At 32.9% G+C, this 16245-nt stretch overlaps 1 protein-coding gene across 1 annotated transcript; it reads right to left on the reverse strand.

The window, feature by feature from the left end:
• Nucleotides 1-857: 857 nt before the first annotated feature.
• LOC125864468 (heavy metal-associated isoprenylated plant protein 4) lies at nt 858-3197 on the reverse strand. Its single transcript, XM_049544484.1, has 4 exons — nt 3051-3197; nt 2805-2962; nt 1359-1446; nt 858-1270 (listed from the first exon to the last, which is right to left on the reverse strand). Exons 1-4 carry the CDS (start codon nt 3169-3171, stop codon nt 960-962), a joined length of 678 nt encoding a protein of 225 aa, XP_049400441.1. The 5' UTR covers nt 3172-3197; the 3' UTR covers nt 858-959.
• Nucleotides 3198-16245: the final 13048 nt, after the last annotated feature.

The following is a 16245-nucleotide window of genomic DNA, read 5'->3' on the forward strand; positions in this document are numbered from 1 at the left end:
ACACATTTTCCTTTAATTCCTGGATAATGACTTCCTTAAGGATCAAAGGGAGTAAGAAAATCACTTATTTTCATTCGGCAATCAAACACCAAAAAATAAGTAAGAAAATCACTTATTTCTAGAAAATACTTTTCCTCCTAATGAACGCACCCTAAATATAATCATTCAACAGTATTTTAAAAAAATTAATATATGTACTTTTATTTCGTCAAATTTAAAGTTTATGTTTCATATTATTGAAAAAAAAAACTCTTATGTTGTTTGGACTCTTAAAAAATATTGATGGGTGTGTCAAAAGAATGTGATACGAATTGGGAAGAAAGTGATGAAAAAAATGATCATCCGGTTCACTCATCACGATTATTAGGACGGTAGTTTTTAGGTATATTTACATTTTTATTATCATTATTATTGGTGTATGTCATTACTTATTATTTTGTAATGTGTCTTAAGGTACCCACTCGAGTTATTAATTATAGGATTTGCTACGTTAGCTTCACTTGCCACAAGGACAAACATCAAACATACCTGCATAGACGCCATAACAATGGAGATATTTTAATTGGTATTGCTTGTGTTGAGATTTAATAGCTCAATTGTATTATGTTATTTATATGTTACCACATGCGATAAGTTCTTACATGTGTTATTAAGAGGTTATAAATAGATATTCAATCTGTTATAATTCAATCCTCTCTTTTGTGTCATTTGAACATGTGCAAGGATTTTAACCATAACAGAAAATTAATTAGTTGAGGTCCTGAATAGCTTAATGATTCTTTCGGGCAATTTTATATAGCAATGATGTAGTGTTGGGTCCGTGCTGATACGGACTATACCCCTAGTATACAAAAAAAATGAAAGAAAATAAACATTATTTTTTCTATATCATTACACATTTCAAGTTAAGAATTAACTTGGTATGTGGAAGAATTAATTAAGTTCATGTCATTATGTGTCTACATGACATAACAAGCGTTAGGGTTGTCATCACTGAACCACTGAGGGGAATATACATAATGAACAAAGTATGGAGTTTCACCTTCCTTGGTTTTTGCCTCTACTTTCTTCACTTCCTTAAATTCAATAATTTTTTCTTCAATTTTTACTTTTTCTTTCACTACTTCCTTCTTTTCCTCTTCTTTCTTCTTTACGATTTCTGCGTGTTTGCCAAATGTTTTTGTTACATATGTCACAAGTTTTTCAGGCTCAAGTATTGTCTCAACTGTTATAGTTTGAGCTTTGAAGTTTGTTTTAACACTATATATACCTGCAAACAATAAATGCATATAAAAATAGATATTATCAAAATAATATATCTCTGAAAACATAAATCTTATTGGACTATATATTTTTACCTTTGTGTTTGAGTAACCTCCTCTCTAGATCAACTTCACACTTGTTGCAATGCATGTAAACTTTCAATGTCGTTGTCTTAATAGTTTCCTTCGAGATTCAATAGAAACAAGTCAATGGACGGATCAATTCCTAAGTAAATGTTTGAAAAATAAATATTTACGTAAAATAATATTTTACTGTTCAAAATTTTGAAGAAAAAAAAAAGCACAATATTAAAAAAAAAAAAAAAAGGATTAAAATGTCTTTTTTTTTGCCTATTGAATTAAATTTACCTCTCTTTCTACCTATGGTCTCCTTTTAACTTATTGGATCAAGTTTGCTCCTAACATTGTTTTTAAGCTTTAAACTATTTTTCCATTAATGACACAATTATATTCTACTTAACTAAATTTTAATTGACCATATTGCCTTTATTTATTGGTCTACCTAAAATTCTAACCCAACCCATCCATAACTCAAACTTGACACAAAAACCGTTTTAAATTATTAACACATCTAAGCCATTATTTTAAATTACTAACACATACAAACAATAAGTGATTAGTATGCTCTAACTGCTCCAATAAATCAAAGTACAACCTTCAAATATTGAAGGGTTATGAACAACCCTAGCCAACAATTAGACATTTGGTGAGGGTTTTTACCAAAAGGAAATTTTAAAAAAGTCGACAAAAATCAAAACTGAAAACCTGACTTTTGTTGATTTGATTTGATTTAAAAATTTAAAAAGTCAACACAATTCCTTTGACTTGGTAGTTGAGAAACCTAAATGATCAATAAATAAAGGCCACATAATTGAATAAAAATTAATAAAAAGTAATATAATTATGTCATTGAAGAGACAATTTTAGACCTGTAAATAACATTCGAAAAAAAAAAATGGATCCACCGGATGGAAGAATGGCAATTTTAAAGCATTTATAAGACGTTAAGAGCATTTCTGATCATGTAGATAAAAATGCAATAAATCTGATCTGTTAAATAAAAAGGAGAATGAATTTAATCTAATAGGTAAAATGAATACAGTTTTAGATATTTCTAATATGTTCAGAATATTTTTTGTAAAATATTACTATATGGAAGTGTCCACGGAAACTTGGAATTAATTATATGAAAATTTTGGATTACTGATATAAAATATAACAAATATTATTTTTTAAAATTATATTGCCATCTGAAATTGCATTAAATGAAGAGAATTAATATTTAATCTTAACTTTTATAGATTGATCAATGCATATAAAAGAATTTCTATATTCTCAAATTATTTTTAAAAAAATAAACCACAACTGTTAATAATTAGAAAATAAGAAAGGTGATTTGGTGTAGCATATGAAGCATACCAATGTAAATAGTATTTACATCATGACTTATGCAATAAGATTTTTATACTGAATTATAATAATTTAACATCATGAATATTAAGTTATAAATAAAATAGATACCTTTTTGAGTTGGTTTGCGTTTTCAATCTTGGCCTGTGATACTAAGTGGACTTTGTTTTTAGTCCATTTCTGTAAACGTTGGTGAATTTTGTTTGCGTCAATAGCACCTTTTACTGTAACCTCATCTTTCTCGAATTTCACATCCACACTATGAACTCCTGACCCATGTGGCTCATATTGAATATCATGAAAATACATAAAAATTATAACAAATTAAATCAAAAGAAATATATAAATGTTGAGTACCTTGAGTTGACAAGAGTGGTTTTCTAATATCATGTGCACATTTTGGGCAGTGAAGACCAACTTTGTAAACTGCACTAGTTACTTCTATTTTCTTCTCTTCTTTAGACATGGCATTCAACATTTACTACAAACAATAGAATCAACAATTTCAGATTAATAACCAACAAAATTGGTTGGTGGGAATAATTAGCCGATGGTGGTTCACTAGTATGTGGAAGCTTCAATTAAGGGAAAACCTCCAAATTTAATATATATACATGAAATAATATCTTTGTGAACACCTAATTATTTACCAAACTTAAAAGATTTTTCACCATTTTCTTAAATATTATTATTTCTGTATGTTTATATTTGAAATCAATGAATAAAAAAAATCTGAAAATTACAACAAATTATATGCTCTCTTTATATTTAAATTTTACCAGTCTAAAATAATAGTCCTGAAAGCAAGAGAATATCCAATGCATGCCGATAGAGATCAAAGAAGAACTATTAGGTGACTCGCCAATGGTTTCTTCTTGAGTGGCGAGATCTTATATAAAAGGACTCCATATTTGAATCTATTGCGATCCGTGAATATCCAAGAAGTAGACAATTATGAATGAGGTGCATTCAGGGGTATGTGGCCCACACATAAATGGTTATGTTCTAGCAAAAAAGATTATTCGGGCAGGGTACTATTGGTTGACCATGGAGCGAGATTGCTTCCGCTTTGTTTGCAGGTGTCATCAATGCCAGATTCATAGCGACTTGATTCACTCACACCCTTTAGAGTTGCACCCTATGTTTGCTCCATGGCCTTTTTTTGTTTGGGGAATGGACATTATTGGGCCAATCGAGCCAAAAGCTTCTAACGGGCATAGATTTATTCTAGTTGTCAACGACTACTTCACCAAATGGGTGGAAGTTGTTACTTTCAAATTAGTCACCAAGAAAGCAGTGTTGGACATTGTTCAATCGAACATCATATGTCATTTCAGCATAAAGAAAATCATTATTACTATAAGATCCCGTACTTTTTTCTCTATTCTTGCATAATATATGTGGTGTAGTATGGCATGGTTATATGAGGTGTATATGACTTGGTATCGTATGTTGGAGATTAAGATTGAAAATGAGTGGCAATATCAAGGAACTAAACTAAAGTTTTAGGTCAAAGGTACCCCTCAAACAAAGTTCGGGATTAAGGAAATGGCTCGAGTAGTACTTCGCCCGTTTGAAAGGTTTAAATTATCCCATACCTTGGGGGATAAGCCTATGAGTGTCTAACATGCTAAGCATAGTGAGATACGAGGTATTATAATAGCACAAGGTTCGTATGTTAAGTTTTGAAGTCAAGAAAATTAGCGAAACTAAGGTCAACAAAAGTTATCGAAGTTTCTCCAATAATATTTTCTTAACTTTGGGTGAAATGTCTTAGATGTTTTCTTCCAATATATAAAGAGTTACAAGACCCATAACCTATAAAATTGAAGGCCTACGAGTCTAGTTTGCAAAGCACAAAACCCCGTATCCAACCGACATCAGAGTAAAAAGTTATGAGGATTTTACTGCGGACTGCCTGGGCGGAATCCGAATTGCGAACCGCGTCGGATCAAAAATATGGTTTGTCGGCTTATTCGACGTTTTAACCTATAAAAGCTTCTCTTTTCACTTCCTAACAAGAAACAAAACTGAAATGAAGGTTCTAATGGAGTTATTTTATGATGAAGGTTAGTTTTTAGCAATTTCTACCATTAAAGGTTGCCCCTGTGCCTAGAAACGTGATCTCTACACGTGGCAATTATTTTTGCTGCGTTTGGAGCTAGTTTTTGAAGATATAAATTGGTAGTTAGTGCTTTTTCTTCAAGTTTTACACTTGGTTTGCTAAGTTAATCATCTCCGGACTCTTTTATGATTGTATTTACGAAGTTCTACGGATGTTTCGTAAAGTTGGGGTCATATGGCAAATTGATACGCTCAAATTACACCTCACTAAAGAAGTATAAGCGATCGTTATCAAGAAAAGAACCCAACTTGGAGGTTGGGATCGATCCCACGAGAAATATGGTTTAGACTTAAACTTAACTTACGATTATATTCTTTTAGTCAACGCATTTCCGAAACAAGTAAGTAAAAAGGGTGGGGTGGGGTGGGGTGGGGGGGGTTTGTGAACAAGTAATTGATTATTGTCAAGTAACAAGTGAGAAAGATTCAAANAAATATGGTTTAGACTTAAACTTAACTTACGATTATATTCTTTTAGTCAACGCATTTCCGAAACAAGTAAGTAAAAAGGGTGGGGTGGGGTGGGGTGGGGGGGGTTTGTGAACAAGTAATTGATTATTGTCAAGTAACAAGTGAGCAAGATTCAAACTTTGTTGTTATTAATGAGAGAAAGTAACTAGGGTGTACGTGTTCTCCATAAGCTCATAACGCGGTAATCTTAGTAATAGTAATTCTTTCCTAGTGTATTACATGTAAAGTGATAAGTTAGGTATCTCTAATTCCTTGGTCCAGCAACTAGAGAATTTCACTCCGCACCTTGGTCCGGCTACGTGTGTATAATTTACAAACACTTACCTTTACCTCATATTAGACATCACATCAATGTATGTCTTAGTTTTCACTCTCGCACCAATTGACATTAGACTATTAGATAGTATCACACTAAATCTATGTTGATAATTCTTTTCTTATTAACTACCTCCTTGGTCCGGCAAGTAGCAATAAGGTGAGTTCTAACACGTGCACTCATTAAAAAGACTTCTAAACGTAAGAATTATCAATGCATGCAATAACACTAATCAGGAATTACTTAATTACTATCATACTTTGTTAATCGCTCATGGTTCCCACAATCCTAGTTGTGGATTTAGTTATCCATAATAGCAAGAACACAATCATATTTTTAGATGAAGAAATCATGAACTTACGTAACAAGTTGAAGAAACCCAGAATCTCAACGTGAATTTCAAAGTCAAAATCTTCAAAATGAATTTAGGAAATCAAGAATTGCTAAAATTATAAGTCAATCTCCAAAACCAAAAACTAGAACTAAAATAATAAGGTCTAACCCCCAAAAACGAGGTTTACATGCCCTATATATAGAAAAACAAGTCCCAACTAAAAAGGAAACAAAATAAGGAGATAAATTTTCTTGATGCAGTTTCGATCTACGACACTGACCTACGGTCCGTAGGTCCCTTCTGTTGTTTAGGACTTATGCAATTTTCCAACTTCAAAATCTCCAGCTCTCAGTTGCATTTGACGGACCAGTAGGACGGACCGTGGGTCCTCCTCTGTAGTTCCATACTTAGTTTTTTGAAATCAGGTACTGGAACCCCCTTTTCTGAATCATTTGACGAAGCTGCAGGACAGCCCGTGGTTTGTAGTCGTGGTTCCACACTTAGTCAAGAATTCCTTGATTTTTCTTCAAGCTTTGCTTGTCCATCTACGGAACGTGACTGGACCTACGATTTGTAGGTCATTTTCGTAGATGCCCTTTTCTGCACAGTTCTTCAGTTGTGTCTCTATACTTCCACATCCGAACTTATTTCCCGCAAACATGATAAAAACACATTAATACCAATACAAAATGTCCCTAGACACACACAATTTTTAAATGAAATGTATTAAAAATACCGTAAACTTACGGTATATCAACACCTTCAACTTAAATTCATTGTTTCTCCTCAAGCGATGCACTACGACTCTAAACGACACTTGTATAGAAGCAAACATTCAAGCTCAAGCAATCATATGGCTTTCTATCCCGACTCTCTTTTCTAGTGCAAATCATTTCTCTTAGACTCAACAAGCTAACTTATGCGGATCAAGTTATGACAAAGATCGACCAATCAACACACAACATACACTGTTTTGCTATCACCAAGGTACCAACTCTCCGACAATGTAACTTGTTCCCTTACCTTAAACAAAATCTCTTTTTCACACAATGAATATGATTTTGAGTACAAGGATTCATTCAACACTCACGCTCAGAAGTAATTTCAAGTACAGTTAGTGTTCAATATCATAGGCTTGCCCTTATTTTCACTGCTTAGACTCTCTAAACTAGTTGCTAGGATCATTATAGGACTTTTCTTAGCTTGTAACGTAGGCTCAGGGTCAGGTGTGGTACATTTAGGTACTTTTTAGTGACTTTCCGCCTTCCTTGACATTACATTGACTATTTACCTCTTCCTTGACCTATTCTTGGCAACTTTTCATCTCAATTTCTTTCCCTTAATTCTTTTCAACCAAGGATGTGACTTTTGATTTTTTAGACTCTTATTTCTCACTTTCTTTTTCTTTTATTTCTTTGAACACTTTTCTTTTGCTTCTTTTGCACAAAATCACATCCTCTTTCATACTTTTTCTCTTTTCAACACTAAACTCTTTTCATACCCCTTTTTCGTTTGGTTTTCTTTTTCATAGCCACCCTCAACTTATGCATTTTGCGTTGGTTGAGGTGCACAATGTCCGATGTCGGACCAGGGCCAAGATCAAAGTAACTTTTGGGCTTAGTCACCCTCAACGTAGGATTTTGGCCTAAGTCAAGGTGCACATGTCCAAGGAGGGACTGGGGCTAAGACAATGTTTTAAAGGGAAGGTGAGTTAGGTGAATCAAAAGAATTGGTCAATTTTAGGCTCAAATATTTGGATCAAAAGGGAAGAATGCTACCATTTGGTTAGATCATTTTAGGCTTAAGTGGACTAATTTGAACAATGGCCTATGATCACTTCCTAACTTCTAGCATAGATTATCCTAGCAGGACCAACATAACAAGTTCTAGATTGGCACAACACTGTCTGAACGATCAACTATTCTTACACACTCTTGGCACATCATTTTATTATCAGATTATCAGTTACCCAGTTCAAGTTTTAGCTTAAATCATGTGGTCAAGTTTGGTTCATTATCGTGTCATATTAAGAGCCAACACATTCAACTCATTCTAACCTACAAATTTAGCACATATCACAATTTTTAGATGGGTATCATTTTTTTTATTCTTGACTCTGCCATCATGCTTCATTCTTTCTCATGTTTCTACACATACAATCCTAACACATGCCGGTTCAATAGAAATTAAAAACAGTCTCTTGGGGAAAAAGAACACAGGCAAGAAAACCCCAAGAGAGGATTATGAGTTGGGTTACTCAGACTTCACCCCATCACTCATAATTAATTTACCCCACCCACACCAAAATAGAGTGCAATTGTCCTCAATGCACAAAAATAAGCAATAAAGAGTAGGGTGAAGGTGAAGCAAACATGTGGCGCAAATGCGCCGAAAAACTCAACAAGTGGGTGGGTCCGATTTCCTGGAGCCTGCTGGATCAACTTGGGGAACGCCATCAGAGCGCGCGAGCGTAGAACTCGAAGCCCCAAGAGCAACCTCACGAACTCTCTACTGGCGCAACTCCTCGTCCACCATGGAGGCCCTCCTAGCATGCATAGTCTGTTGGCGCTCCCTCTTCATTGCCTGCGCATCCTCAGCGGTATCAAATGTATGGCTAGAATGGTGCCTCTTCCCTCGGGCACGTGTGGGCTCGGGCTGCGGCATGTCCTCGTTGAAAAAAGCCTTTAACACAGTATCATCAACCGGTATAGTAGGTGCGACTCTGGAGCATCCCTGGATGGGGCTAGGATGGCATCAAGATCGGCCCGTAAACGATCCAACTCAGTCCGAAAAGAGGAGCTATCTGCGGTGGGGACTGGTCACTCCAGGACTCTCAACTCGAAGGCATCCAGGCACTTATTAACGGGCCTGAACCTTCAGATCCATCATGTGCTCCGTCCTCCTCTCCATTTTGGCCTCGGACTCTGAAATAGACCGCTGCATCCAAGGCTTTACATGATAAAACAACGTGGCCATTTGTGTGTCCAATTTCTGAACACGAGCCAGGGGCACTACAACGGATCCTGATGAAGGGGTGGCTTTGGATGAGCTAGGGGACCGACTGGCAGCCTGAGATAGGGATCCCGGGGCATCATCAGTGTGGGCTGAAGGGGCAGGGTCTTCACCCTGCATTTGCTCCACATCAGCTACTAAATTTGCTCCTAATGCCGGTACATCAATCTGTGGGCCACGTCGTGGGGCAACTATGTTGGCCGCATCTTGAATAAGGCCGATGTCAAGGGTCCCGATCGCCGGTACCAATTTGTAACAATGCCAGATAGGCACCCCAGCATCCCTGCACAACTGAAAGATCATGCACGGAAAGGGTAGAGTAGTGGTAGACCTGAACACCCTCTCCTGGATCTTTGCCAACAGCATGCAGGCAAAGTCGATCTCGAACCCATCTACCAAAGCCGCAACCATCACTGCTTTATCCCAAGTGAGTGCATTATCAGCCTTAGTGGGCGATACATTAAAGATAAAAATATGTTATTTTTATTTTGATTAAAAAAATAAATCATATAAATTAAAATAGACAGAATGCCAAATAATTTTTTTAAAAAAAAGTTAAGTCTCAAAAATATATATATACTAGTTCTTTTTTTTATTGTTGTTTTTTTTGTTAACACGTCTCTTTTTAGTTAAGTATGGCAAACACGTTTAAATTATCATTTTTTTAGTTTCATACCTAAACTATTCAAAGTGTGAGAAACACACCTCAATGTTGATTGGACCAAACATATTTTGTACATACACTTAGGCGCGTCTAACCTTGAATTTTCATTCATGTGGCCTTTTAATTTGTTGACACATTTTCTTTAAAATATTTTCAATTGATTTTTAAAAAGTGAAGTTATGTATTTTGATTTATATTTTCGGTCAAGATAGTTACATGTGTTAGTTATGTTTTGCTACTTTTTGTTACCGTAGAATTGCCTTCTACATGACATTTTTTTTATTTAAAAAAGAGTATAATATCATATCATTACATATGACTTGAGGTGTTTTATCAAATTTATGAGTGATAGTTAAGATATGTTTCTTATACTCTAAATATTTTAGATAAAAATTCAAAAAAATTGAGTAGTTTAAATATGTTTGTGACCTTTTACTCATAATAAAACAAAAGGAATACTTCTGAAGAAAAGAGGGAGAGAGAGAGAATGTTTACTGTGATGGCTATTGATGCTTGCGTATGTAATGACATAACCCAGGTATATTTTAATAAAAATATAACCTAAAGTATACTTGTTTTAAAATCTTGTCCATAGAGTGTTGTATCTTGTGTTTAAGTCATATAACCAAATTTAACCTTTTGAAAAGTTTGTGAATGCATATATATATGCTTGCGTATGTAATGACATAACCCAGGTATATTTTAATAAAAATATAACCTAAAGTATACTTGTTTTAAAATCTTGTCCATGGAGTGTTGTATCTTGTGTTTAAGTCATATAACCAAATTTAACCTTTTGAAAAGTTTGTGAATGCATATATATATATATATATTCTAGTTACAGTAGCCTGTGCTAGCACGGGCTCAACATATATTTTTATTTTTTATTTTAATTTATGTGACGTTAATAAAATTTTAACGGTCAAACAATTTTTTTGTATGTTCTTTAAATTTTATGTTGTTGATTATTGTGGTTAATAATACTTTATATGTGATTTTCAATAGAATTTCGAAAGTCAAGCAAATTTTGTATATGTCTTTTAGATTTTGAAGTTATTTAATTATTATGAGTTATAGTACATTTTACATATATGTTACTTTTTCTATCCCAAACTATGTGACATTAGTAGAATTTTGAGAGTTGATCAAATTTTTTGTATGTCCTTTAAATTTTGAAGTTGCTAATTATTGTGTGATTTGTAGTACGTTTCATGTTATTTCAAATAATATATGTTATTTCCTCTATCCTAATTTATATGGCACTAATAGATTTTGAGCTTCAACCAAATTTTATTGATGTCTTTATAATATTTTAGGGTTTAATTACCTCTTTTTGATTTTTAATCCATTAATATGCTTTCTTCACAATTGTCAGTAGAGCTACCTTTCAGTGTTGATGGTTTAGCAACATACCCTTAAAAGAACAGACCAACGAAAGCTTCCTCTTATTGCTTATTGTGAGTATTATTAAGTAAAAAGTATTCTAATTAATTCTACTAAAGATTCACTAATTGAATGCTGAGAGAAATTAATTAATGTGAGAAAAGTACTGAAAGAAAGACTTAATCATACTCCATCCGTCCAATAATTATTGTCTATTATACTATTTTGGAATGTCCTACAATACTTGTTCACTTTATGAAATCAATGGATAGTTTACCCCTTATCATTAATTATAGTCATTTTTCAATTATATTTTTTAATACATTATATTTATTATATTTAAAGAATGATATAATAATATTACTCTTTTATTTATGATTTCTTAAAAAATGTATAAAGTCATTACTGGAGAAATATTATTGGAGAGAGAATAGTTGATATCAGACACCAAAGCAATACAACTAAGTAGTAATAAGTGGGGCCCATGTTTTCAGAAAGTTGTGCGAATTATTTGTAGTTTTAAGGGGACAAACTAGTCCAATAGATTAAAAAAAAATGAAATGCAGCTGCACTACTCCTTTAACTAACCAATTGAATTACATTTTTCATGTGAAATTACAAAAGTAACATCTGAGGATTTTTTTGTCAATTCCCATAAACGGGAAGCTCCTCACATTCACTCTTATTAATAGTAGTAATATAATAATTTTCAAAGTTAAATTAGATTGTATTAATTTGATATTTTAAACAAAAAATTTAAATATGCAAAAGCTATACAAATAGTATAAATTGTAATTTTTTGCATATGAATATGATGAAAAAACACATTGTAAAATATTAATTAAAATTCTTATAGTTTGACTCTTAAAAGGAAATCATAACAATTAAAAGTGTATAGAGAGAGTAATAAATATGTAATTAAATTTCAAGAAGGTTAAAATAAAAGGTTGAAAAAAAGAATTAGATAGACAATATATATTGAAAATTGAAAACATATAAATAATAAATGGTAGTAGGTAATTAATGGTGTTAAATTGTCTAATAATATAAATTTTAAAGGTACAACCATAAAAGAAGAATGTACAACACTATCTAAGCACATATCATCTAACACTTGTCATGTGCTAAGTAGTAGATATTCCCACTTATTATATATAGTAATACTAGATACTAGGTGCCTGCGCCAGCGCGGGCCCAATGTATATTAGTTTTTTTTCTCCTAATTTATGTGACACGAATAAAATTTGAAAAAGTTAACTAAACTTTTTGTATGTGCTTTTTTAAAATATATTTTAAATTGTTAATTTATAATGCCTTTTTATGTCATTTTCGAATAATATATGTTACTCCATCTGTTCCAATTTATGTGACACAAATGATTTTAGGAAAGTCAACGAAATTTCTTATATGATTCTCACATATTTTTAGTAGTCATTTTACTGTGATTCATAGTACTTTTTACGTTATTTTCAAGCAATATATGTAACTTTTTTTTGTTCGATAAAAATAAGGGAGTCAACCAAATTTCATTATGGTTTTTAACTATGTTTTTCTAAAAATATCTTAAATTGTTACATTGTAATTTTAAGCTTCTTGCTTTTTTTTTTTTTTGTAATTTTCAAATATGTAACAAATTAAAATTTAAAACAAAGAATTAAAGTTTTCAAATCATTATATTTCAATATTAAAATGTTCAAATCTTTAAAACTCCACATATATGCACAAATCAATAGAAGAAAGACAGAAGAATTTTGTTTTAAATATATATAAAAGCTCATTCTAATAATAACACATATATATTTCATTTTTAATATATGACTCCCACCGTTTCGATTTATATGAACTTATTTTTTTTATTTCATTTCAAAAAGAAAATAGCTTCTGAATTTTAATTTTTTATATAGCATATTTAAGATCACAAAATTAAAAAATATTTTAATACACAAAATTTAAGTATAAATATAAATTTTAATTTTAATTTTGATTGATTCCACCTAATATTATACTTGATATATAATTATTAAGAGCTAAGTGTAATCATAATTTATTTACTTTCATATAATAAAGCGTATCATTTCCGAACATATCCACCAGAAGGGTGAGACTCTAATTAATGGGAAAATGATTTTTAAAATTTAAAGTTACAAAAAGAATAAATTAATTTGGAATTACTTATGCAAATTATGTGGGCTGTTAATATTTTGTATTGGTTGATGCTTGAGTTATAGTTTTATTGGAGTTTTAATTTTCAGTTAGAGAAGAAGGTAAGGAAAAATGAAATGGTATATCAAAGTAATGATGGGGTCCACATGCATTAAAGCCAAGAACAAATGCTCCTCAAATTTCTCTTATATAATAAGAAGCAGCCGAGAGGAGAGTAAAGTCGGCAAGCAGCACGACCCGAAGCTCCTCTCGGTTGCCTCTTATTATATAAGAGAATATGTGTGTGGTGATATTGTCACAAGTTAAATTTCCAAAGCTTATAAATTTACCATCAAAGGATTGAGAAGAGATGGTTAAAATCCTCCTCACTTTTAATTTTAAATTTTAAGGTTGAACTCTGAAACTTAATGATAACTTTTTGATTAACAAACTATGATTTCCTTCAATGAATATTATGAATTCGGATTAATTGAGCTAATGAATATTAAATATCGGATGCTTGTGTCTATATAGAAAAGACCTAAAACATTGCACTTGCCTAAGTTATATTTAACCTAAAATATGTCTCCTCCATAGACCAGATTCATATGTACTATGCTTCATTTAGTTGTGGAACATGTTGTGACCTTTCGATGGTCGTATTTTTCTTTTAAAAATAGGGATGACAATGGTACGGGGTGCGGGGAACACCCGCATAAACCCGCAATGAATTTCCCCCACTCCGCATAGCATAATTTTTTATTCCCTCCCCCCTCCCCCCCCGCAAATTTTCAACATAGCAGTGTGCTTAATTTTTACTACGGGAGATAGCCACAACGAGATGAGAATTGAGAATTGAGATTAAGTTTTTTCCCTCCACAGTTTTTGACTTAATTTCCCAATTTAGTTTAATTTCAAAAGAAAAAAACACCCTAACCTGCACCGCCCCACCCCACAAGTTAAATTTTTTTTTTGTACCGCACTACCCCGCAAGGACTATAACCCACTTTGCTTTGCAACTGCCTTCGCCCCATTTCCATCCCTACTTAAAAATTTAAAAGCACAAGTGATCAGTTGCCGGCTCTGTCCTCGTGTGGTTGTAGGAATAATGTGGTACAACAAATTACTATAGAGCGTTTTCACTTGAATAGTCTTTAGGTGACATAACTTTCAATTAATTAGATTTCAATATAAATATAGGAGAAAATAGTCAAATGCCCCTAATCTATTATTGAATTTCCAGCTATACAACTATATTTCATAGGGGTGCTATTACCTCCTACCCATTTTTAAAATGGAATATATAATCTCCTAAAAAGTCACATCTAGATTTGTGTTAAATAGTGAATGCATGCGACTTCTGCTTTATTCTTTTGCAGAAATACTTTTAGCTCTTTCTGTTTCAAGGGCTGGTTTAGCCCTCGATTGTTTCATGTTAAGATAAGACGAAATGGTCTAATGGACCCTTGTACTTGTCTGAATTTGTATTATGAATCCTTCTAATTAACTCTTTACCAATTGAATCCCTTAAGCTCAGTAAAACACAATATATCAAACTTCTCTGATCATTGACTAAGCATATGCTTTATTAAAATTACACAAGCAGCCATGATGGTGAAGTATCCTCACCTCTTTCCTTCCGATCCCATTTCAGCTTGAGGTAATAGTTCTTCTCCAATATCTCAGTTTACTCTTGCGCAATTCAGTCTCAGCATCTTATTCCCTCAGTTATCATTGCATCCCAACATATTTGCATGTTCATGAAACTTAGTTCAGTTAGATATCAGTTTCTAATATTCAATTGGTAGGGATTTCAGTTCTTCCCTCCAAACTCAGCTTATTTAGTCTTCATTTGAGGACGAAAGATCTCAAGGGGGGAGATATTGGAGCACTTCAGAAATCTACCTTAAGATTGGACAAGAGAAAAAGGGTGAACCACGGAGGGGTTCAAGAGAGTACGACATGTCACCCTCGTTGTGGTCCACATCTAGCCAGGCATGGAGGACCACGAACCCCTTCACTAGCTGTGAAACCCACACGCACTACTAAAAAAACAGTGAATACCGACCTAAAAATTTCCGACCTCAAATGGAGGTCGCTAATTTCCGACCTCCGGAGGTCGGTATTTACAAGTAGTCGATTTTTATGCAAAATAAAGCGGGAAAACCAAATTCCGACCTCCAGAGGCTGGAATTTTTCCCGGAAAAAATGAATTACAATAAAAATACCGACCTCATGAGGTCGGTATATTTTATATTTAATTGAGAAAATAATACCGACATCAAGAGGTCGGTTTTTATTGTAATTCATTAAAATTTCCGACCTCAGGAGGTCGGAATTTTTTCTCAATTAAATATTTTATAATTCCGACTTCCGAATGTCGGTAGTATGTAATTAAAATACCGACCTCATGAGGTTGGTATTTTTATTTCATCTAATTACTATTAATTAAAGCGACATCCCGAGGTCGGTATTTTTATTTCATCTAATTACTATTAATTAAAGCGACATCCGGAGGTCGGTATTTTTATTTCATCGAATTACTTTTAAAAGCTACATCCGGAGGTCGGTTTGCGGAAAGCGGGAAAACTAAATTCCGACCTCTGGAGGTCGGAAATTTTCTCGAAAAAAATGAATTACAATAAAAACCGACCTGTTGATGTCGGTATTAAAAAAAAAAAATAACAATATTTTATTTTTTCTCAATAGGTTTTGTGTAAAATAAAAAACAAAATAAAATTATAATACCGACTTCCGTATGTTGGTAAAATTAAATAGTAAAAATAAATTTATATAAAATACCGACCTCATGAGGTCGGTATTTTTTATATTTAATTGAGAAAATAATACCGACATCAAGAGGTCGGTTTTTATTGTAATTCATTAAAAATTTTGACCTCTTGAGGTCGGAATTTTTTCTCAATTAAATATTTCATAATACCGACTTCCGAATGTCAGTAAAAATTAAATAGTATGTAATTAAAATACCGACCTCATGAGGTCGGTATTTTTATTTCGACTATTAATTAAAGCGACATCCGGAGGTCGGTATTTTTATTTCATCTAATTACTTTTATAAGCGACATCCGGAGGTCGGTTTGCGATT

The sequence above is a fragment of the Solanum stenotomum genome, chromosome 5 (genome assembly GCF_019186545.1).
Source record: "Solanum stenotomum isolate F172 chromosome 5, ASM1918654v1, whole genome shotgun sequence".
In the NCBI taxonomy this organism is placed as follows: domain Eukaryota; kingdom Viridiplantae; phylum Streptophyta; class Magnoliopsida; order Solanales; family Solanaceae; genus Solanum; species Solanum stenotomum.

Bases quoted from the DNA above. Each gene is read 5' to 3' on its own strand.
- LOC125864468 (XM_049544484.1), bottom strand. From the start codon at position 3,171: ATGTTGAATGCCATGTCTAAAGAAGAGAAGAAAATAGAAGTAACTAGT. The intron at 2,963-3,050 runs GTACTCAACATT...CACATGGGTCAG, and splicing joins ACCACTCTTGTCAACTCAAG to GAGTTCATAGTGTGGATGTG. The intron at 1,447-2,804 runs GTATCTATTTTA...TGAATCTCGAAG, and splicing joins ACGCAAACCAACTCAAAAAG to GAAACTATTAAGACAACGAC.